Source organism: Episyrphus balteatus, chromosome 1 (assembly GCF_945859705.1).
Source record: "Episyrphus balteatus chromosome 1, idEpiBalt1.1, whole genome shotgun sequence".
NCBI classification, from domain to species: Eukaryota; Metazoa; Arthropoda; class Insecta; order Diptera; family Syrphidae; genus Episyrphus; species Episyrphus balteatus.
Genome location: NC_079134.1, coordinates 133,135,053 through 133,158,945, shown reverse-complemented (window position 1 = coordinate 133,158,945; position 23,893 = coordinate 133,135,053). Strand labels below are relative to the sequence as shown.

The 23,893-nt window shown below is 33.0% G+C and overlaps 2 protein-coding genes across 4 annotated transcripts in view; both read right to left on the bottom strand.

Annotated features, from left to right (window-relative positions):
- LOC129912326 (nidogen-like) overlaps positions 1-7,660 on the bottom strand; it is a 19,230-nt gene extending 11,570 nt beyond the window's left edge. The window contains exons 1-5 of one of the 3 annotated variants that reach the window (XM_055990549.1): positions 7,616-7,643; positions 7,197-7,546; positions 5,607-5,906; positions 5,364-5,540; positions 3,968-5,305 (exon numbers count right to left, since the gene is read on the bottom strand). In XM_055990549.1, the coding sequence (XP_055846524.1) occupies positions 3,968-5,305; positions 5,364-5,540; positions 5,607-5,906; positions 7,197-7,415 (2,034 nt within the window). In that variant the 5' untranslated portion in view covers positions 7,416-7,546; positions 7,616-7,643. Of the gene's footprint in view, positions 1-3,967; positions 5,306-5,363; positions 5,541-5,606; positions 5,907-7,196 lie in introns of all 3 variants that reach the window. The other 2 variants (XM_055990542.1, XM_055990557.1) reach the window with 2 other exon arrangements.
- Positions 7,509-23,893, bottom strand: LOC129910845 (nidogen-like). The gene is made up of 8 exons (XM_055988436.1): positions 22,508-23,893; positions 21,377-21,423; positions 21,151-21,308; positions 17,113-17,367; positions 13,324-13,498; positions 10,488-10,799; positions 10,276-10,424; positions 7,509-7,546 (listed from the first exon to the last, which is right to left on the bottom strand). The coding sequence occupies exons 1-8, from the start codon at positions 23,825-23,827 to the stop codon at positions 7,509-7,511; spliced, it is 2,454 nt and encodes an 817-aa protein (XP_055844411.1). The 5' UTR covers positions 23,828-23,893.

The window sequence follows — 23,893 nt, the reverse complement described above, 5'->3', positions numbered from 1 at the left end:
GCGGCGTTTGGTAATCTTTAAATCATTGGGTGCATTGTACTTGTAGCAAAATTTGAATGTGTCTTCAATTGGGTCCCAAACCAAACCAAGGGTTTTAATGACCTCCGACTGATAGATTGTTAACATTCTTTCTCGATCTTGCATTGGAATATTTTCTAGAATGCGTGGATCATTTGAACAAAATTTGGTTAAATTAAAATTTCCTTGACTTAATAATTTTATTGTTTCATTGAGAAGCAACTTGGCTTCCTCAAGAGAATCTGCTCCTGTTAGGCAGTCATCCACATAGATATTTTTTGTAATAATTTTTGATGCATTAGGATATATATGTTGAAAATCATCTGCTAATTTGACCAAACATCTTGTAGATAAATAAGAGGCAGACGCCATTCCATACGTAACTGTGTTGAGCTGGTATGTTCTTAATGTGCTCTTAGGATCTGGCCTCCATAAAATGTGCTGATATGCTCTATCCTTTGGATGAATGAGTATTTGACGATACATTTTGCTAATATCGCCAGTGAATACATATTTATGTAATCTGAAATTGGCTATAACTGAAAATAAATCTGATTGGACTGTTGGACCAACCATGAGGGTGTCATTAAGTGAATACCCAGATGTCGTCTTTGCAGAAGCATCGAAAACCACCCTGAGCTTTGTTGATGAGCTCTCGGGTTTAATTACACAATGGTGTGGAAGAAAATAATTTGACTTTGGTATGTCAAGCTCTTGAATTGCAGTCATATGACCTAGACGCTCATATTCCTCCATGAAGTTTGTGTAACTTTCTTTGAGGTCTGCATTTTTTTCTAGTTTTCTTTCTAATGAATAAAAACGCTTCTTTGCAATTTCTTTTGAACCTCCTAATGTTTGGTTTGGGTCTTTCTTAAAAGGAAGTCGTACTATGTACTGACCCTGGCGTGTTGTTTCCACGTTATCATTAAAATGTTTTTCACATTTAAATTCTTCTTCGCTGTAGACCTTCGATTCAACTTCAAAATTTTCACTTTCCCACAGTGATCGGACCATTTTATCTAGTGTTCTCAGACTAGGTTTTGACACTGAATGACAATGAGAATTTTGGGAAGAATCTACAGCGCTTCCTGCTAAAACCCATCCTAATCTAGTATTCCGCAATAGAGGAAGATTGTTTGAGATTTTAAATTCTCCCGGCAAAAGAAGCTCAAAGAATAACTCTGCTCCAATTAACAAGTCTATGCGGTTGGAACTAATTGTGTTAGGGTCAGCAAGAAGAATATTGGAGGGCAATTGCAAAGTTTGCCTATCCAGAGATGCAGTTGCCATATAATCACTTATTTTTGGCATTATACTGGTCTCAATAGTTCTTTTATATGATGAAGTTCTGGATTCTAAATGAACATTTATTACGAAATTGGCCTGACTTTCCCTGCCTCCAATTCCGCTAATCGGAATGTCCTTTCTTCGCTTTATGCTCCCTAACTGCTGGGCTAGGGATGTTGTAATAAAATGTAATTGAGATCCCGAGTCTAACATAGCACGACAAGGAATACGCGTTCCTTTTGAACTCACGACGTTCACAATCGCCGTGGCGAGATATACCTCGCGACCCTTTAATACGACCCCTAGAGAATTGTTATTATGGGACCCTGAAGGAAACTCACCCACCCGACCAATAATATTATCACACTTACCGGATGCTGGGTTTTTTACGTTGACATCTTTTTTATTTGGATAGTGTAGTAGAGTGTTGTGTTTCCCGTTGCAAACCTTGCATCTACGTTGCTGTTGACACGATGGGAAACGATGTCCTTGCAAACAGTTGGTGCAAAGTTGAAGCTTCCGCACCTGCTGATTGCGATCCTCAACTGAAAGATTAATAAATTTTTTACAATTAAAGATCTTATGATTATTAGTTTTACAATATGGACAATTTGAAACTTCCCTATTTTCAGATGCGGTGGTTACCGCTTTCTTCCTTTCATCTGATTTCACCGTCTCCAGGGCTTGGAACCTGCATTCGACAAATTCCAGTAATTGGGTTAGAGTTGGTGTTATTCTTGGTGCTTGTAGGGATTCCTCGAAAAGCATTCGGGTGTCTTTGTCCATTTTTTCCAGCAATAGATGTACAACTAATGGGTCCCATCCACTGGTGTCATAGCCGAGATTGTTGATGGCTTGAATGACTTCCTTTGTTGTATCATGCAGCCTCTTGAGACTTCTGACAGTGTCTACGATGGTATTTGATTGGAACAATCGGCTTAACTGAGCGGATAACAGCAACCGCTTGTTGTTGAACCTGTCAACTAGAGTGTTCCAAGCCAATTCATAATTGTCATCAGTGGCATGGAAATGTTGAATGAGGTTTTGGGCATCTCCGGTAAGATTTGTCTTTAAAAAGTATAATTTTTGAGCCGGTGCAATTGGTTGGTTGTGCACCATTTGTTTGTATAGATCGAAGAACTGCGGCCAATTAAGATAGCTTCCATCGAATTTGGGTATCTCAATTTTTGGAAGCTTGATTGTTGTTGCTCGTCCTTGATTCATTTGAACTGTTTCAGCTGGCAATGTATTAGTTGGTAGCCAGGTGATCCTCAAATCTAATTCATCCTGGAGCTCAAAGTAAAGCTGTATATCTTCTACAGCTGCATCGCCTCCAAGTCGTCTATATGTTGTTGTTATTTCATCCCAATTGGTCATTAGGGTTTTTGTTTTTTGGTTAAATTCTTGCGGTAAAGTTTCCCGCAATTTCAATGGGCACTTATTAAGACCTCCTTGAAATATTTTGCAGAGTAATCGGAATTTGCTATCCGTAGTCATCCTGTTGACCTTTACACTGGTGTCATCTATTAAAGTGGGCTTTATTGTCAGCCCTGGTGGTATGTTAAATTTGGAAATTGCTGCGGTAACTCCCTCTGAATGCCCTGCTGGGGGCTTAACGGCTGCTGGTCCTAAGAGGGCTTCTTTTAGCTGCTCCGGCTGAGGATGGACTGCTGCGGTCTCCTCTATAGCCCCATCAGATTTTTCTTCTTCCGCTACTGCAAACCGCTTGATGATGTCATCTTTCATTTGATCATGAATTTTTTTTACCCCATCGTAAAAACCTTTAGTGAAGTATTCGTGTTCAGTTACCTGCGGATAATTGTCTCTTATCTCGCTATCAACATTGTCGAATACTTCCCATAATTCATTTAATCTTGTCCACCGCGCATTTAAATAATCCAGGGTTTTCCTTCCTGGACCATCCTTTCCGTAATTGCGAGCAAGTGTACAGATTTCTTTTCCTACAGCTTCTTGCTGATTGGTAAGTTCTTCAATTGTAGCCACCATTTTAATTATTTTTTATATTGAATTGTTAGTAATTGAAAGGAACTTCTTTTCTTTTTTTTTTTCTTTTTTAGTCTTCTTAATAACGACTCACTTCACAACACTGTTTTCTTTTATTTTGTTTTGTTTTATTAATTTACAGGCCACTAAACTCTTTTAGTAGGTCCTGTCACGGTCGCCAAATGTTCTTTAAACTTTAGAACCTTGAAAATACAAACACCTTTTTTTATTATTATTGATTACAATTTTTATTTGATGTTCACTTGAAAGTGGTTGGACAGCGAGTGCCCATTATGCCGATCATTTAAAGGTACTTTGCCAAAAATGACAAGTCAGCATAATGAACACTCAGCGCGTGAGACTAAACATTGAACTTTTATTAAATGATCTTATTTCGTCTGGTCTCACGCAGAAGTAGGAGTTGGGTGGAAATATGATATGGTAGGAAAGGTAAAAATGGGTGATAGAATACAAAAAAATACATAATTATACTTAAAAAGAACACTCAGTGGGAACTGGTAAGAAATCATTTCCCATCGTGTCAGCAACAATGCAATGTGATAATACTATTGGTCATATGGTTACTTAAAATGATACTAAAAATGTTTACTTAACAAATATATTTTTTAATTTTGCTATTGTTTAAAAGTACACTTACATAATAACAATCTTCCTCCCATATTTTGCCTGTAGAAGTTCGAACTGCGCATTCACATTCATTGCCATCTTTTCTACATTCATCGTATTCATAAGTATTTTCTTTTGTAGAAGATTTTATATCGTCCTCATAAATTTCATAAATATTGTCTCCGTAGCAGCCAGCTCCGTAATTTTCGTAGCCTTCGTTGCATAAACATGTATAGCCACCACGAATATTTTCACAATAACTATGTTTATCATGAGCACACGCATTTGGGTAGGTTTTACACTCGTCAATATCAACGCACTCTCCACCATCTTTGGTCATATTCACCATCCATCCAATATAACAAGTGCATTCATATGATTCCTCATTTGGGACACATTTACTAAGCTCCCAGCACTTTGCTAAACCACTGGTACAAGGATTGAGAGAAGCATCATCACCAATTTTGGTATTAAGGGAATGTTTATGCTTTCCACTTTCCAAGCCATAGGAGATATTAGAAACTTTTAAGAAAGAAATTTTTTCGGTTAGATCAGTGGAGTTGTTGTTGCATGAGTGCAATGACTCATCATATACTATATTTTGGTTTAACTGAAATTTGATAGTTTTGTTCTTTGATGGAATCTCAATGTGATGGTCTTTAGTTGAATAAATTGAATAAGGGGATGTGAATTTCAGTTCTTCGATGAAACCAGGAATTTTAATATGCTCGTCAAACTTAACCTGGGGTACGTGTCCGTTTATTTCAATTTTAATTGTCTGCTGATGATTTCTGAATTCATAGTTTTGATTGATATACAGTATTTCACCAGACTCGAAAATCAATTCAGAGCTAATGTCGAGATTACCACCGGTCAATTGATAGCCATTCATAATTTTGGGGGATAATGGTTTTGCAAACAGCCAGCCAATAGAACTAAAAACTGGCAGAGCCAACTTTAACTGGGATCCCAATTCGTCACTGATCGAATTGATAGAAGTTGTACTAAGACCATTTTTCAAATCTATGATAGATTTAATGTTCGTTGGTTTGTCAATAGGCTGATTGTTAATTTCGCCACTTAGCAATCCAGAAACACGAATAGGAAGTGATGTTTTGATGCATGAAAGCCCGTTTCCGTAGTATCCTTTGTAACATTTGCAACAAAAATCATTTGATATGTCATCGCAAGCAGCCCTAGAATGACATTTTTCACTACCACCTTCGGCACAAGACATTTGGGGAGCAATATCATTGATAGTTTTTTGAATATCTTCATCGGAAATATTTGAATCATTATCAAGCAGACCAACACGGTATAAAAAAACACCATCGATTCCAATATTAGACATATAACTGATATGCAAAACCTTTTTAGAAGAAACGAAATTTACTTCAGGTCAACAATGACAAATTCAAATATCTAACATTTTTTTTTCCAGATCCATCGATCATGAAGTGTGTTCCATCATCCGAGACAAAACCCACTTGTGCTGGAAAATCAAGTTCGCCAAATCCCAGAGAATCAGCTTGCATCCAATTGATGCCTCCTTTCGGGTAAATAAACTGAACATATGTTTCATTCGAGTTGCAAATTATTACAGCCTAGATTGAAAAAGGATTTCAAAGTTTATTAATACATTCTCATTAATAATTATAAAATTGGTTTACCTGGAAAGTATTCAACTTATCTGTTTGATTAGCATAATATCCAACATTCTCCCAAGTGGCCACATATAAGGTTGTGGCTTCAAACGCATTATCGGCAACTATTATGCTAACAAGTTCATTTGCCGTTTGTAATTTCTTACGATTATCTGATTTGAAGAGACTGATGATGGTTGAGCCATTTTGAGCTGATGTATCGACGTTTGCAAAAAATGGTGCAACGGATGGAATTTTCCCTGGAAATTTTTGATTGAGATATTCGGGGAATTCTTTGGTAAATGTTAAAATTCCATTTGTATTTATCTGAAAATAATTAAGAATTAAGTTAAGCATTGATTGTATTGGCGTTAACTTATTTCACATTAAAATACACATTAGAAACCGAAAAATATATTGATTTTTTTTCCTGTGAAAAAACCGTTAGTTTAAACCGTGGTTTGTTTGCCCAAGGTTAACCGAAGATAACCCAACTTTTCTTTTGGCTATCCTACGCTAAGTTCAAAAATTATAGATACATTATTTTTTATTCACCTCAAAAAAAAAAAAATAATAGTACTCATACACCACAGTGACCTTTTTAATTTATAATTTAGAAAAAGTGAATCTAATGGTTTGGGCACTGCGCCTCGAATGTTGTTTATTTGATTTAGAATTCTTACTTGATTGAATAGAGTCCATATAACATTTCTGTTAAGAAGCTTAAGTTGATTTTTTCATTTCACCTTAAAAACTACAAAATACAAATATTTTTTTCAAGCGTAAAAATCTTTGATTTTGTTGGTTTGCCAAATGAGCACCTAGAAAAGATACATGCTTAGTAAAATCTATCCAAAAATTTTTCAAAAGTAACCACAAATATAAAATGGTGTGTGAGGTGATTTCTATTTCAGTACACGAAGAATATTTTATAGACCTTTCTCAACTAACCTTGGTAATTCCAACAAATAACATCACTTTTTTCCGTTGACAAAAAAACTTTTTTCGAATTACCAACCTCTTAAAAATTAAAATTTTTTTTTTAGTGTAAAAATTGTTTTTTTTTACACTTTTTCTTAGATATCCATGGTTATTCCATCAAATTCCATCACTGTTTTGGTGTGTGGTTTGTTTTCTTCGTTCAAAAAATATATCGCAAAAACTTATTTTTTACAATGAACAACTTCAATTGAGGTTGATTATAGGCGAAATATTTTTAAGTTGGATAAACTTTTTATTTTATTTTTTATTTGTTTCATGCAATGCGAACCGTACAACTATCACTGGAAGCAAAAATAAACAAAATAAAGGTCAAATCCGAAAGAAATGAGATTAACTAAACAAGAAATATAGAAAATTTACTAACCACTTGGTATCAATTCTGATTTATCGATTTAAATATGCTTTACGAATAATCACTAAAACCTATTATGGTTATTTTAAATTCAACTGATACACTGAACCAAATTTGTTAGCAAGTAATTTTGAAGAACACCTTCTTTTCGTTGTTCAGGGGAATATATTGTTTCGTTCAAAAAGTTTCATAGTTTTGAAAAAATTATCAAATTAAATTAAATCGAATATATAAAAAAAATGTTGCAGCTTCCAGAAACTTACATAAAGTCGACTGTATGTTTTACTATAAAACCTGATAGGAGTATCCATTTCTAAATCCATAAAACTGTATTCACTATCTCCATGCTCAAGGATCTGTATAGGTTCATCTGTATGCTTATAAAGCTGATTTAAAATCGAATTTGAATATTGAGCATGGACATTGGTCGAAATTTCTAGCACAATCACCATGCATAATAACTTTATAAATTTGCTATTCATTTTGTTATCTTATCTGTCAATGGCCATTCAAATGAGTCTTATTTCCACTCAAACTTAATGGATTTTAAAATGTAAAATCAGAATATAATTTGTTCATGCTACTTTTTTCCGTTTGGTATTGAGATAAGACACTAAAGAAAAAAGAGAACCAAATGATTAATATATGTATTGTATTGTATAAGAGGCCCGAAAAGACATACTATATGCGAACGCTAATGCGACTTCTCGTCAACTGATTTTATTAAAATCAAATGTATTACTTCTTATTCTTAATGATCACTGCTATAGAAGAAGCAGCATCAGATTTCAGCAAACAAAAAATTTTTGATTGTAAGATCTTCAATTTGAGTAGAAGGTTATCGAAGATTTTAGTTTTTGAAATTTTTTATTTACATTAATTTTAATCCAAGGCAAGGTTATCGATAAAAAGAAGGATCAGGTCATCTTTAGAACAACTCTGTACCTATATATCGCTGGTTGAGAATTATAAGGTTGTATTTCATGCAAAATACCAAAAATGAGTTTTATACACGAAAATTTTTTTTAATTTCAACGGCTTTCAGGATAAATAAAATAAAAATATTTTTTAAAAATTAATGGCGAAGATACAACTCATACAAATTTAATGGTTATACACAAATTTATTAATATAGTAAGGTTCCATGCTATTCAAATTTGTTTTTTGATGTTTGATGTTTTGATGTTTTTACTGGTATTTGATTGATTTACTGGTATTGATTGTCGATAGTTGTTAGTCAAAAAACGACGATTTTGCTCCATAATTTGTCGTTTTTTACTATTAACTATCGACTATCGAGTTAGCCGATTTTACCCCAGGATTTTTGCTTAACAGGAAGGAACTTTTTTTTATCTCGTTCTGTACTCTTTAAATCAAAATATGTACTATCCGTATCCAACCTAAATTTTTGCAATAATTCATTCGGGTTACCTAACCTATACATATATTCTTACATCTTAAATTAGGAATTTGGAAGTGATTTTTTAAACTTTATTTTCATAATCGAGGTTGGGAATTTCCTAAAGTTCGTATTAATAAACCAAAATTTAAATAACTTAAAATAAAAAATTCAAAACTCAAAAGCACCTTCGGACAAACCAAAATTTGTTGGTAAGATATACTTTATTAAAGCAATTGCAAACGAGATTCAGCTTTCAACTTAGTACCCAAAAACCAAAAATTTTTTTTAAAAAATTAACTAATTTTTAGTGGTACCTATTTAGTTGGCCAATTTAGTATGTTTTTTTTTTTCAAAGGTCAAGATTTTACTCTACTAACCGAAGTGAACTCTTCGTTATTCATATTTACAATTTACTGTGCAAGTCAAAATCTTTGACGTGTGCGCTGTTGACTGTTTCCCCCTATTTCAGACCTTAGAAAACGATTGGCATCATTAGTTTTTCGATTTGTCGGTACGACTTCGAAATAGGGGGGAACGGTCAACACTTGCGCACTTGTCTGAAATTTTTTTTTGAAAAAACTTGCACAGTGTTATATTTGTTTATATCTTTTTATAGTTTCATCCTATAAAACTTTTTTTTTTAACTTGAATAAAATTTAATTACGTCATACATGGAGGCAAATTTTCTTTACAATATTGTAATTTTCAATTAATACCGAAAACCAAGATTTCGAAAAAAGCAAATACATTAATAGTATAAATTTCAAATTACCAAAATTATATGTATTTCCAATCCAAAAATTTGAAATCTTCTTAGAAAGCTCACCTCAACGTACATAAAGAATAAAACCTAGTATGAGAGCTTTTTCTGAAAGTATTAGCAATTCAAAAAACTATCTTTATATCAGAAATTCCCGTTTTTAACTGGAAGCCTCCAAACTTTGCCAGAAAGTTATTCGAAATATGTAAGATATGCAGTCAAAATTTTGTAATTATTCTCTCCTAAGAATAGAGTAAAGCATATAATATCCAAAGTTTTCACGTGCATAAATTTAATTTTAAGTTTCTTACTGAGTCGATACAATTTTAATTTGAAGAGTTAAATATTACGAAATACCTTGTCTCCTTCAATATTAAATGGATATAAATGATTGAGGCTCTCTCTAAATTAGCAATTGAATTTGCCCAAAGTACCTAAACCCATGAATTTGCGGCTTTCTAAAAATAAGCTCATAAAAAGTAAAGGAAAAATATTTTTTTAAACATTTTTTAATTTCGGCATTTTATATTAATTCTGTTCGCAAAGAAATGATTGCAAATGCATCCCAGCACAATTCCACATTTAAAGAAATTCCATGTTTAAGTAAAACTATTGGTAAAATGGAATTGAAGGTAAAAAATACAGGGCTGGTACAAAACCACCTTTGAATCAGAAAATCATACCGTTTTATGGTATTTATCTTCTATTCCCTATAAATTTAAAACTATCAAAAAAAAATCTTAATTTTATTATGGAAATAAGTTAGCTGAGAGGGGTGCCCCCATTTTTTGCAGCCCCGGGACTCACACAGCTTTAAAACCGGCCCTGAACGCGATAGTCGATAGTTGATAGTCGCAAAAAGGACAATTTTGCTACATTAATCGTGGATTTTGATAATCAATTTATCGACTATTGCGTTAGCCGATTCCACCCCAGATTCACCCGCCATAGCCTTCGCCATACTTTCATTGTAATATTTTGAATTTGCCCAAAATCAAGGGATGTTATGTGAAGTGCGTTCTTCAAACATTTATTTAAGGTAGGTAGTGCTTTCAGGTATTTATCTTTACCGTAGTTTAGTTCACAAAAAAAAAAAACCAAAATAAAATATTTAATTAAAAATTCTTTAATTTTTTACAACTTTTCTTAGATGATGAGTTTCGGTTTGGCAAACAAATACTTCCCAATGGACATCCACCGTTATTTATTTGGCATGGATTAAACCCTTGAGGACAATTGTAATCGACATCTTTAATAACAGAAACTTGTTGTAAAAAAGGTGTACCTGGATGAAGGGTACCATCAAGATCGAGACGTTTAAGTGTCTGCCTATTAAGAAATTAATAAACAAATTTATAATGAAAATTTTAATGAAACATAATATAAACATACGAATACTGATCAGTCCAATAAAAACTTTCATTCGTGGCAGTTAGTGCATCTATATATATCAAATTCTTCGTAACATTTCTTATCTCCTTCGAATACGTTTTTATGCATTTTATTTGTGAGCCACAATCAAAATCATAATCGACAAAGCATAGCTCTCCACTGTTTGGAAGCACTACCAATGACTTGATTATAGTATCCTCTGGAAAGTTGATAAGATTCTCACGACCGGTACCATCTAGTTCAGACATTTCTAAATTTGATGATTTAAATTCTCCAAAAAATACGCACATTCCAAACATCCAATAAAGTTTTCTAAAAACAAGGCAATAAAATTAAGATAAATCAAATCATCTTTCGTGTCATGGCTGCATTGACATACTCGGCATGGACTGCTGGTCCATCTAGGTATAGCGAATTTGATGGTTTGACGATTCGCACTGCGATATCAGCGCAGAAGTGGAAAAAGCGGGCAGTAGAAAATGTTTTGCATTGAAAACAAAAACAATAAATGTTTGCTAAGCTTTTCTCCACGCCAGAACTTACATACATAAGCGCAAGTTATACCGACACAGAGAAAAAAAGGGGCACCTTAAAATTCCTTACCTTAAACCAAAACGATTCTCGATTCAAATAACTGGACTTCATTTAAATTAAAGGTGAACTTCATTTCATTTTAATGTTAATGTTCATCTTAAAAAACCGACAAAAAATAAAGATTTTAAAATTATTGTCTCATTTTAGCTTAAGTTGCAGTTTATTTTATTTATTTCCAAGGCCAGATAGCACGATGTGACCCAAGTGGCCTATACGTTGTACATTCGATCCTCTGTGGTGCCAGTTCTTTTTTTTTTATTAAAATGTTTACACATAAAAATAAGATGATCTCAGGCTTAAATTAAGGTGGATTTCTTTTAAATTTTCGCATTCAAGAAACTAAGATTATTTGTCACCTTCACATACAAATTTAAGACGGAAGTCATCTAAGCAAAAAAAACCATTCAGATATCTTCTGAATTTAAGGTGGTATTAGCTTATTTTTAGGTGGTCTTTCTTCTCCGTGTACAGGCAATAGGTACTTACACTTTTGGCCACTTTTTCCACTTTGGCGCTTGTGTCTCAATTTTGTTTTTTTTTTTTCAAATTTTGTATGAAATATTCACACGACTAGCAGTTCATGTATAGTGTGTCAATGCATGGCTGTATAGAATCGATTTAGGTTTGTTTTTATTGCATTAAAGCCTAATATGCTGCTTAGAGTGACCGCAACTCCCATAGAAAAAATTTTTTGTCGAATTTTTTTCGGGGGAACCCCATAAAATGTTCCGCCTTTGCAGATTTTTAGATAGCCAAAATTTCAGCTCGATTGGATAAGTCTAAATGGTGCCGACACTCGCTCAAAGTATCAAAAATCTCTGTTTTTTCACTGTTTTTCGCAGAAAATTAGCTCTAGCTTCCAAACAGAGGGGGTTATTTTCACTTTTTATATATTTAATTAAAGATAGTGTTGTTACACATTACTCAGATGCTAAACTTGTTTAGTTTTACTAATAAAAAAAAATATTGTTATCAATTTAAATTTTCAGTACTTACCTCAAAAAGAGCTGAAGTGCAAACTTATCCAATCGAGCTGAAATTTTGGCTATCTAAAAATCTGCAAATGCGGAACATTTTATGGGGTTCCCCCGACCAAATTTCGAAAATCGATTTCTTGCTGCTGCAGCATGCTGATACGGAACAAAATTTTAAGTTAAAATTATTGTGTCTGAGTGATGGTTTTATTTGTTGTAACAATTTGTCAAAAAGATACGGATGGGCGAGTATTAGTGATATCAATACTATGTATATTTTTTGTAATTTGGTCAAACTGTTTTTAGGTTGGAGGTTCAATGAATTGGACAGGTACCCGTCGCGATGAAACGAACGCACGATTCAATGCGCCAGTTCGATTCATTACACCTGCAGTCCTGTAGTTTTCTAAGATTGTTTTTATTTATTCCTAACCATCAAATGCCGCCAAAAAAGAAGATTCGTCCAGAAATAGCTGCATTAGGCCAATAGAATCTGCTGTGGAAGAAGTACTAAAAACGAGTTCCTAAGTATTGAACTTAAATATGTTATAAATTGAATGTCCGTTTAATAACGTATCTCCGATACTAGGAGGATTTTTCGTTTCGCATCGGCTGCATACTAGACTTAGGGCCAGTTTGTTCACAGTGGGTTAAATCTTCAATTTGATTATCACGGATTCCCCTTAATTCATAATTAAGTATTCGTGATAATCAAAGAACGTTTGTTCATTTTTTTTTCACCTTGATTAACAAATCATGGGTTTTCAACAAATCGTTCCATTTAAACCACTGTTTACATTTAACCCGAATTTGTAAAACAAAAAAAACACAAACATGGTGGGGTATTTGTAAATATGCCATATTTGACAGCAATTTAAACAATTTGGTAAATATTTGTTTATATTTATAAAAAAGAATTGCCATCATTTCATATTTGCATTTGAAGATACCTGTCAAGTTGTTCCATAAAAACATATTAAAATCGAAAGTCAAAAGAAAAAAAAAGACATGAAATTGTTTACATTTACCCACATTGACCCTAATCCATGATTAAATAGTGCTAATCGAGCAAAATTGGCTGATTAACGAAATGTCAAATTAACTGCTCAAATCGTGGATTATAATTTTAGTGAACAAACGGAATCTACGATTATCGACTGGAATTATCCCTGATTAAAGATAATCAAGTGTCCCCTAGAGTTATTTGTTGTGATATAATCGAAGATTTTGTATGTATTGGATTTATGAATCAAGAAATGTGCACTTACCCTCTGATTGGGTCGATGGTAATGCTAATAGATTCAGAAAAAACATTATCCACCAATATAGCTCTCATCTTCGGATTGTCTAAGCTAGCGACTTCTATTCTTCCGCTTTTATTGTCATTCCAATAAATACGTCTAGATACAGAATCAATTGCAATTGCGAATACGCTACAGATACCTTTCAAAAAAAAGAAATATCGACATAATCCAGTCAAATAAGGGTTTCACCTCGGAATGAATGCTAATAGAAAGAAATTTTTTTTGCTCAATACCTTCGTTTTGGCATTCTAAAACATACTTCAAAAGTCTAGAAAAAAAACTCATGTCCGCAAGTCGCGATTTTCAAGGTCAAAGCGCGAAATGGAGATTTTCAAAATTAGCAATAATAGACAATGGTATTATAAATTAAAAATTAAATTAGTCACCTTAATTTGATTTTACAAAAATTATTAACGAAAATAAAATAACTAAATTAAATTAAACGTTAACAAACCTCGAATGCATTTCGAAACCCTTTTGTTTCATCATCAGCATTGCACTACTGAAGCTGTGGCTGCGGCTGTTGATTGAAGCGCGAGATAAGCATCGATGGGTAAAAATCAAACACAAAACAAATGGCAAGGGTTAAATACAACAAACATGAAATTAAAACGAGTGTGTTGTTAAATCTTCGCAAATAGACAAGACTCGATATTGCCGTTGTCTTGATTTAGAAGGTTATTGCCCTTTTGGATGTAAAAACTTTCGTATGCATCCAATTGCATCTCGTTACGCACTTGTTTAAGAACACGCACATTGTCTACACTAACATTATGGGTTTCTTTTATGACGTGTGCTGCGACAGCCGATCGCGAGGGTTGGTTTAAACGAATACAGGCTAAATGGTCATTGAATCTCTTTTTAATGCTTCTTTTCGTTTGTCCAAAGTATTCTTTACCACAATCATTGCATTTTACAGCATAAATACCTGATTTATCTAAATCGTTGGTTTTGTCTTTTGTCGAACCAAGGTAGTTACATAGTTTGTTGTTGTTTTTATAAACAATGTCAAACTTTGGACAAACGAAAAGAAGCATTAAAAAGAGATTCAATGACCATTTAGCCTGTATTCGTTTAAACCAACCCTCGCGATCGGCTGTCGCAGCACACGTCATAAAAGAAACCCATAATGTTAGTGTAGACAATGTGCGTGTTCTTAAACAAGTGCGTAACGAGATGCAATTGGATGCATACGAAAGTTTTTACATCCAAAAGGGCAATAACCTTCTAAATCAAGACAACGGCAATATCGAGTCTTGTCTATTTGCGAAGATTTAACAACACACTCGTTTTAATTTCATGTTTGTTGTATTTAACCGTTGCCATTTGTTTTGTGTTTGATTTTTACCCATCGATGCTTATCTCGCGCTTCAATCAACAGCCGCAGCCACAGCTTCAGTAGTGCAATGCTGATGATGAAACAAAAGGGTTTCGAAATGCATTCGAGGTTTGTTAACGTTTAATTTAATTTAGTTATTTTATTTTCGTTAATAATTTTTGTAAAATCAAATTAAGGTGACTAATTTAATTTTTAATTGTTATCGGATTTTACGCGGTTCAACAACAAATTTTGATGTAAAATGGTATTATATACACATATGATACACGACTTCGAGGTATTTTTTAATGCTGATGCCAAATCTAAAATCAAGACAATCTGACGTCTCTGAAAAAAGTTATACCTGTTTTTCATCTGTCAACCCATATTACATTATTATAACAGTTGCAAACTTACAAAAACCCTTAAAAGTTATGGTAGAGGGACCAAATTTTGCATGAAGTTTTTCATATCCATTATCATTAAGAATCAAAGCAATGCAATGAAAAAAACATTCATATCTATAAAAAATGGGTATTTTTTGAGAAAAGGGGCAATTTTGGGATATGCACTAAAAAACATCCTGGTACAATCTTGGATATCTTTGTTTCGATATTCTATAACTTATGTCAAAAATCTAAAAAAAATCTCATGTTTCCAAATCCTAATTTTCCTGGTTTAATGCCAAGATTGTACCAGGATGTTTTTAAGTGCATATCCCAAAATTTCCCCTTTTTTCAAAAAATACCAATTTTTTGTTCCTCTATCATGACTTTTAAGGGTTTTTCGGTACATAGTAAGTTTGCAACCAGTGGCGTATCCAGAAAAAAATTTGGAGGGGGCTAGAAAATTTTTCAAACATTTTTTAGAGGGGTACGAAAAATTTTTCTCTCTATTTTATTCACCTTTGATCGAGAGTGAAGCGCTGTGCTGCGATACTGAAAGTGGTATAGTAGCATTTAACTGCTCTCGACGTCGACAGCTTCGTACTGCTGTCTCCTGTTTTTAAAGTTCTTGTTCCGCAATTCGACCGAAAGTGAATTGAAATCACTTTTAGATTTCACGTGAAATAAAATATCATATTCTTCATTTGGATCAATTTCAAAAACTTCGAAATTGCTTCGAACTGTCATAGCTGAAGGATCATCCTTTTTAATTTTGTTTCTGAAGTTAAATTATTACTGCTGGATGCAATTTTATCGGCAATTTTAATGAAAAAAAAAGAAGAATTCAAGAGAAAAAATAAGGAGACACAAATAAGTTATGATAATATTTTGTCTAAAAATTATAGATTCATTAAAAAAGGCACCAAATTTACAAACAGAAATAATGTGAATTGAATTCGATCAGAAAATCTAAATGAGTGAAAAATGCAGAAAGTGAAAGCCTAGAAACTAATTTTCCATTAAATTATTTTAGATGTTTAATTCGAAATATATATTTTTTCGTAATATGTTGCTTTTATAATCCGAATTCGAAGTCCAAACTGGCATTTGCTGAAAGAAACCATTAGTTACATATGTTGACCACTAAGATTTTGAGATATCAAATATTTCTATTTCCAATAGCTTTGAGAAGTATATAATTTTTGAAAAAAGTGTTTATCGAGATTGCATAAGAACTTTTGCAAAATTACACGGTGATGATATTCGACGTACGTATTATATTAAAAAGTGATCTGAAGAATTTCGAATTGGACTTAAATCCGAAAAAAACCACCCAACCCCCAGCTACAGCTAAGGCTCTTACTCAAACAAACACAAATAGCCGTTTCAGAACTTGGAGGGGGCTCGAGCATGTGAGCTGCCTCTAAATCTATAAGATTTACGAACAAGTTTCAGTGAAGCATATACATTACAATGAAATTATGTAAAAAATAACATGATCTGGAAGGCTTGGGGGGGGCTTGAGCCCCCTGAGCCCCCCCCTCAATACGCCACTGTTTGCAACTATTATAATAATATGGGTTGTTAGATGAAAAACAGGTATAACATTTTTCAGAGACGTCAGATTGCCTTGTTTTTAGAAAAAACCTTGAAATCATGGATTATATGTGTATATAACACCATTGTCTATTATAGCTAATTTTGAAAATCTCCATTTCGCGCTTTGACCTTGAAAATCGCGAAATTGTGGACAGGAGATTTTTCTAGACTTTTGAGGTATATTGAGCAAAAAAAAGGTTTACCCCTTTTTTCACCTTATTTGACTGTAGGCGTGTTTTTTCTACAACTCAGTAACTACTCATTTTTTTATTTTATTCGAAAAACAATAAAAACAAATACTTACTTGTGTAATTTTTATTATTGTTTTGCGACTTAAATGAAAAGTGAGTAGCTACTGAGTAATAGAAAAAACACGCCTTGTATTAACACAATTTTTCATTCAAACTGATTTTAGTATTATTTCCATGTAAAAAAAAAAAAAAAACATACCTTCAGTTATAAAAGGACGTATATCTGTGCCATCATAGTTTGAGCTCGCGATTACTTGATAGAATGAGAAGTAGATACGTCTTTCAACGCAATCTATGTCAAATCCAAAGTCAGAACGAGTATTATTAACAACCGTAGAAATAACTTTTGAATCCAGATCTACGCGTACTATTTTTCGTTCATAAAGAATGTGAGCTAAAAATTCAGTAGCCCCATATTCTCGGCTTCGGCATAAACTCCCATTTCCGCGATATGCTGGATGAATAAAAAAGACGAAAGTTAAGGTTTCAAAATGGTACAGTTCTACAAGTGAAAAATTTGAAATTTGGGAACGTAAAAATGAATTCGGAAAATTAATGGTACTTTAAAAGAATGGTACAAAATAAAAATCATGTTAATTACTTTGGAAGTGACCTAGCAGAGGTTGTAGGTATTACTGAGTACATCATATTTCGGCACTTGAAATTTTTCATAGACCGTCAAAATTTCAAGTTATCGTCAAAAAACCGTTTTTCAATGTTTTCACATTTCAAAGGTTTTTTACTCAGTCATTTTTCGGTCAATTTCAGATTTTCTTACATTTCTAAACGGAGAACTACTTGTTCTTTTTGAAAATATTTTTTATTTTGCTCAAGCACCAAATTGGTTGTTATAGACTGAATCTCAAAGTACAACATTTTTTCCCAGCTTTTTTTAGATTTAGGAGACCGTTTTAAGCTACATATATAATATCTTAGTCTCGGAACCAAAAACCTTGTAGACCTGTGTTATCACTATAGCAAGAAAAAATTAACAGTACCTATTTAAAATTTATATCTGAACAACCAAACACGATATTAAAATTTTTCAAACTTAAGACCATAACAAAGTTTCTACCATTAGTATGAACAAAGAAATTAGTTTTTCCATTCTTCGATTGTCCAAATAAATTGAAATTTCTTTTTCGAGTAAAAAAAATCATAACTTCCACAATATCTTACTGATTTTGACGAATAAAAGCTTATTTGATTCAAAATAAATAGAATTTCTCAAACACACAAAATGTAGCTTAAAACGGGGAAAAAATGTTGTACTTTGAAATTTAGTCCATAAAATCTACACCCAATTTGGTGTTTGAGCAAAATAACAAAATAATTTCAACAAGTACTCCTCTGTTTGGAAAGGTAAAAAAATCTGAAATTAACCGGAAAATGACTGAGTAAAAAACCTTTGAACTGTACTTTATGAGGTAAGAAATAAAGATTGGTGACAAAACCTTTGGTACTGCATATGGAGAAGTTGTCGACCCAAACCTCCCACAAATTTTGAAGGATCATTTTCATAAAATTATACAATTGCAAGAAGACTCTACTCGAAATCTCATGGTTGAAGAGGCCTGTCAGTCGTTAATCAAAATACTTTACGCCCAATTAGAGCACAATCTCTGTGATACAAATTATTTTACAGATACATTCAGCTGTAAGGAAATCTTCTTGATATTCAAAGCAAGATGTGAGCTTTTAAGTCTCAACTCAACGGAAGCCCCTATAACGGGAATTTTAATCAGTTCTGCATTATACACCCACCAAAATAATTATAAAGGCAGTCGATTTTATTCGTTTTTAAACCATATAAAGGATATTTAATTTTTACTCCTTGCACGAATAAGATGACAAGTAGGTATATACTGGATTGTTTGCCACCCTTTATTTTTATTTAATTCGTTAAACTTAATTTTAAAAATTATTTTTTGAATTTCTGGTGCGAAATAATTATAGAGGCACAGCTGATTTTCACATTAAAAGTTTGGTTTAGCGTGATCAAATGTAACCAAAAGTAAGCAAAACAGTTGCAAAATGAATTAAACCCATTATGAACATTTTATAAGTAAAATTTTTCGGTTATTTTAAAATAAGGCTGGAAAAACCCTTGACACAGGCAGAAATGGGCAAAATCAAGGCTTACCATGAAAATTGATTGTGCAACCGCGAAAAATCTGGAGGAGAAGAAATGTCCGATTGTGTAATTGATAACACGGTGTAACACTCAAAATATACGCGGGCGGAGACCTATCACGTTTTGTAGAGCTAGTCGCACTGATTACGAAACGGTATTTAAAAAGTCCCTAACAGTTAGGGGCAAAAAACGTTTTTTTTGACCTTCACCCATTGAAAAAAATCTAGCTTCGTCAAATTTTTACCCATTTTCGATTTTTTTACAGTTTCTGATAAGAGTTAAATATACCTTTTTAACAATGTATAAAACATGTAACTCGGTTAAACCACCTAGAATTTATAAGCTGTCAAAGTTCAAAAATTACATTTTTTTCGTCATTTACCCAACTTCGACATCAAATTAAAGTATATATTTTCACAACAACATGCTGTTTTAAAAATATATTCTAAAATAATATTTATTTCCAAATCAAACGAGGTATTTTGTATGAAAATCAGTTTAAAATTGGCTTAGAAAAAGAAATTTTACGATTTAAACCCAGATACAGAATTTCGAACTTTTAGGTGTAGAACAAAAATGTTGTTTTGGCACGTAGTGGGATAACTTGGGCGCCAGGATTTGATAACGGGTTTTTGTAGAGGAGTTCAATACAAACATTTTTTTTCCTTGGGAGGGGGGTCTATCTCACCCCGTTTAGGTGGGAGGGGCAGTTTTCTAAAAAAAAAATATCAAAATAAAAAAAAAAATATTAAAAAACAACGGCAACACTTACAGTAATAAATGATACCATTTCCGAAAGGCAAAATTATACATTTAATTCTAATTTGTAATTCAATATATTATAACCAAAAGTTTTTGAAATAATCGATTTTAAAGTTAAAAATAGGCGAAAAAAAAATTTTAAAATTCTGCAATTCGATTCACGTGAATCGAAAGATTTCCTTTCTTTACATCAAATCACATCAAATTGGCTTTGAAAAACCCTTAACTTTCTTAGGCAAGACGTTGTTTCCGTCTATTTTAGCAATTCTAAGGAAGAAAAAATTGCTTAAATGTTATTTCAACCCCCATTTAAACGCTTCTTATTTAAGAGTTTCACATGAATCGAATGTGCGACTAGCTCTACAAAACGTGATAGCTCTCCGCCCGCGTATATTTTGAGTGTTACACCGTGTTATCAATTACACAATCGGACATTTCTTCTCCTCCAGATTTTTCGCGGTTGCACAATCAATTTTCATGGTAAGCCTTGATTTTGCCCATTTCTGCCTGTGTCAAGGGTTTTTCACGCCTTATTTAAAAATAACCGAAAAATTTTACTTATAAAATGTTCATAATGGGTTTAATTCATTTTGCAACTGTTTTGCTTACTTTTGGTTACATTTGATCACGCTAAACCAAACTTTTAATGTGAAAATCAGCTGTGCCTTTATAATTATTTCGCACCAGAAATTCAAAAAATAATTTTTAAAATTAAGTTTAACGAATTAAATAAAAATAAAGGGTGGCAAACAATCCAGTATATACTTGTCATCTTATTTGTGCAAGGAGTAAAAATTAAATATCCTTTATATGGTTTAAAAACGAATAAAATCGACTGCCTTTATAATTATTTCGGTGGGTGTATGTAAGTAACATGAAAGCCAAAGAAGACCGAGCCATCCACTAAGCATTTGTCCAACTTACGAACCATAGGGTAGAGTTGCCTATTTGCGGCCGTCTCTAGTTACCAGCCACCTTTCGGAAAATCGTTATAACTAGTGATTTCAAAGGGGTTTATTCCAAAATTTCACTCGTATGCTGTTCTAACATATAAGAGAACAGCATGAGAGCAAAATTTTGGAATAAACCCTACGAAATCCCTAGTTATAACGATTGTCCGAAAGGTGCCCGGAAACTGGATACGGCCGAAAATAGGCAACTCTACCCTATAGACTGTGTTACTTTGTAAAAGCTGACAAAAATTATCTTAAATGGAGCTTATTTGAAAGAGCTTGCCTTGTTTTTGAAGGAAACCTATAAATTTAGAATGCTGCTTATAACAGAATATGCGTGATAATTGATAATGATACAAAAATAAAATAAATGTATGTGTTTGCTTACTAGGATTACAAACACAGGTAAATCTACCATTGAACGGCCGACAATTAGCATTTGTATCACACATAGATGGAGTTATTTTACAATTATTCTCCTTTTGACAAAGTTTTCCATCGCCATAGAAACCAGAATTGCATAAGCATTCAAATAAAGCTGGATCACTTGAATAAAAAAAAGAAAACAAATTATAGTCTAGAAATGATTATGATATGGAAGCTTATAAACTCACATTTTAGATCGTATACAAGAAGCATGATCGCCACATAATTTTGGATTCTGTAATCAATATTTATAGTGATAGTTTCAAATATTGTTAATTTCTTGATGAAATTATGAATAGATAATCAGCCCTATCGGCAATCTCACGTGAGAAATTTCCCCGGGAGTAGGTTTTCTCTCCCGGGAATTTTTCTCCTTATCGGCAATCTCCATCGGAATTTCGTTTTCGGGAAACAAATGCAACCAACTTAATAAAAAAAAAAAACTTCGAATATATTTCTTCGAAAATTTTGACAGCTCTAATTTGATTGTATTTGGTACAAAAAGTAAAAAGTAAAACAAATAAAATGTTTAGTAGTCAATATAATAATTAATTTCGTTGGTGTTGATTCATTAAATAAGTTTTTTTATTACTTTCCCAACCTTATCTTAAAGTTCCCAATGGAGTTGAAGTTCTCTTTCCAAAAATTGATCAGTGCTTTTTGTTTCTGTTTCTTCAGATGGACATGGAATAATATATATTTTAATGAAAGAATCACTTAGAGTTCCATTATTTGCCTGGAGTCGTCACCCACAGATATTAAAAATTCCAACTCTTCGTCTGTGGTTTCCTAAGTTTTTTGTTTTTAGGATAATAAATAAAATAAATTGACCCATTCTACATAATTTGATCTTTTCTTCGTTCAGTTCCATGCTTTATTTTAGGAGTTTCATATGTTTTATTGTTTTTATATAGGTATAGGTATGTAGGTATGTACAATGTACATACTTTCTCCTTGCTCTTTTTTCGATATCCAGTGGCAATACCCGCATTTTTTTACATCAAATCAAGCAAAGTTTACATTTGCTTTTTGTAATAAATAATTTAATATTTTTTACAGACTATTTTGAAAGAAAAACATTTAAATTTTTGCTTCAAAAAATCTGTTCCCTATAAAAACAAAGACGGAAATACTTCGGGGGAGAAACTTCATTGCCGATAGGTATTTTTTTAGGGGAAATTTTTCCTAGGAAGTTTTTCTATTAAAAAATTATTGCCGATACCGGTTTTTCGAACAAGAGAAATTTTTACAGGGAAACTTTATTGCCGATAGGGCTGAATATATTTTTTAATTTTGCTATTGTTTAAAAGTACACTTACATAATAACAATCTTCCTCCCATATTTTGTCCTTAGAAGTTCGAACTGCGCATTCACATTCATTCCCATCTTTTCTACATTCATCGTATTCATAAGTATTTTCTTTTGTAGAAGATTTTATATCGTCCTCATAAATTTCATAAATATTGTCTCCGTAGCAGCCAGCTCCGTAATTTTCGTAACCTTCGTTGCATAAACATGTATAGCCACCACGAATATTTTCACAATAACTATGTTTATCATGAGCACACGCATTTGGGTAGGTTTTACACTCGTCAATATCAACGCACTCTCCACCCTCTTTGGTCATATTCACCATCCATCCAATATAACAAACGCATTCATATGATTCCTCATTTGGGACACATTTACTAAGCTCCCAGCACTTTGCTAAACCACTGGTACAAGGATTGAGAGAAGCATCATCACCAATTTTGGTAACAAGGGAATGTTTATGCGTTCCACTTTCCAAGCCATAGGAGATATTAGAAACTTTTAAGAAAGAAATTTTTTCGGTTAGATCAGTGGAGTTGTTGTTGCATGAGTGCAATGACTCATCATATACTATATTTTGGTTTAACTGAAATTTGATAGTTTTGTTCTTTGATGGAATCTCAATGTGATGGTCTTTAGTTGAATAAATTGAATAAGGGGATGTGAATTTCAGTTCTTCGATGAAACCAGGAATTTTAATATGCTCGTCAAACTTAACCTGGGGTACGTGTCCGTTTATTTCAATTTTAATTGTCTGCTGATGATTTCTGAATTCATAGTTTTGATTGATATACAGTATTTCACCAGACTCGAAAATCAATTCAGAGCTAATGTCGAGATTACCACCGGTCAATTGATAGCCATTCATAAATTTGGGGGATAATGGTTTTGCAAACAGCCAGCCAATAGAACTAAAAACTGGCAGAGCCAACTTTAACTGGGATCCCAATTCGTCACTGATCGAATTGATAGAAGTTGTACTAAGACCATTTTTCAAATCTATGATAGATTCAATGTTCGTTGGTTTGTCAATAGGCTGGTTGTTAATTTCGCCACTTAGCAATCCAGAAACACGAATAGGAACTGAAGTTTTGATGCATGAAAGCCCGTTTCCGTAGTATCCTTTGTAACATTTGCAACAAAAATCATCTGATATGTCGTAGCAAGCAGCCCAAGAATCACATTTTTTAATACCACCTTCGGCACAAGACATTTGGGGAGCAATATCATTGATAGTTTTTTGAATATCTTCATCGGAAATATTTGAATCATTATCAAGCAGACCAACACGGTATAAAAAAACACCATCGATTCCAATATTAGACATATCACTGATATGCAAAACCTTTTTAGAAGAAACGAAATTTACTTCAGGTCAACAATGAGAAATTCA

Coding starts and splice junctions, on each gene's coding strand:
- LOC129910845 (XM_055988436.1), bottom strand. CDS start 23,827: ATGTCTAATATTGGAATCGATGGTGTTTTTTTATACCGTGTTGGTCTG. Junction 17,368..21,150: donor TACCTGTGTTTGTAATCCTA/GTAAGCAAACAC, acceptor TTATTCATCCAG/CATATCGCGGAAATGGGAGT. Junction 10,425..10,487: donor TATTGGACTGATCAGTATTC/GTATGTTTATAT, acceptor ATTTCTTAATAG/GCAGACACTTAAACGTCTCG.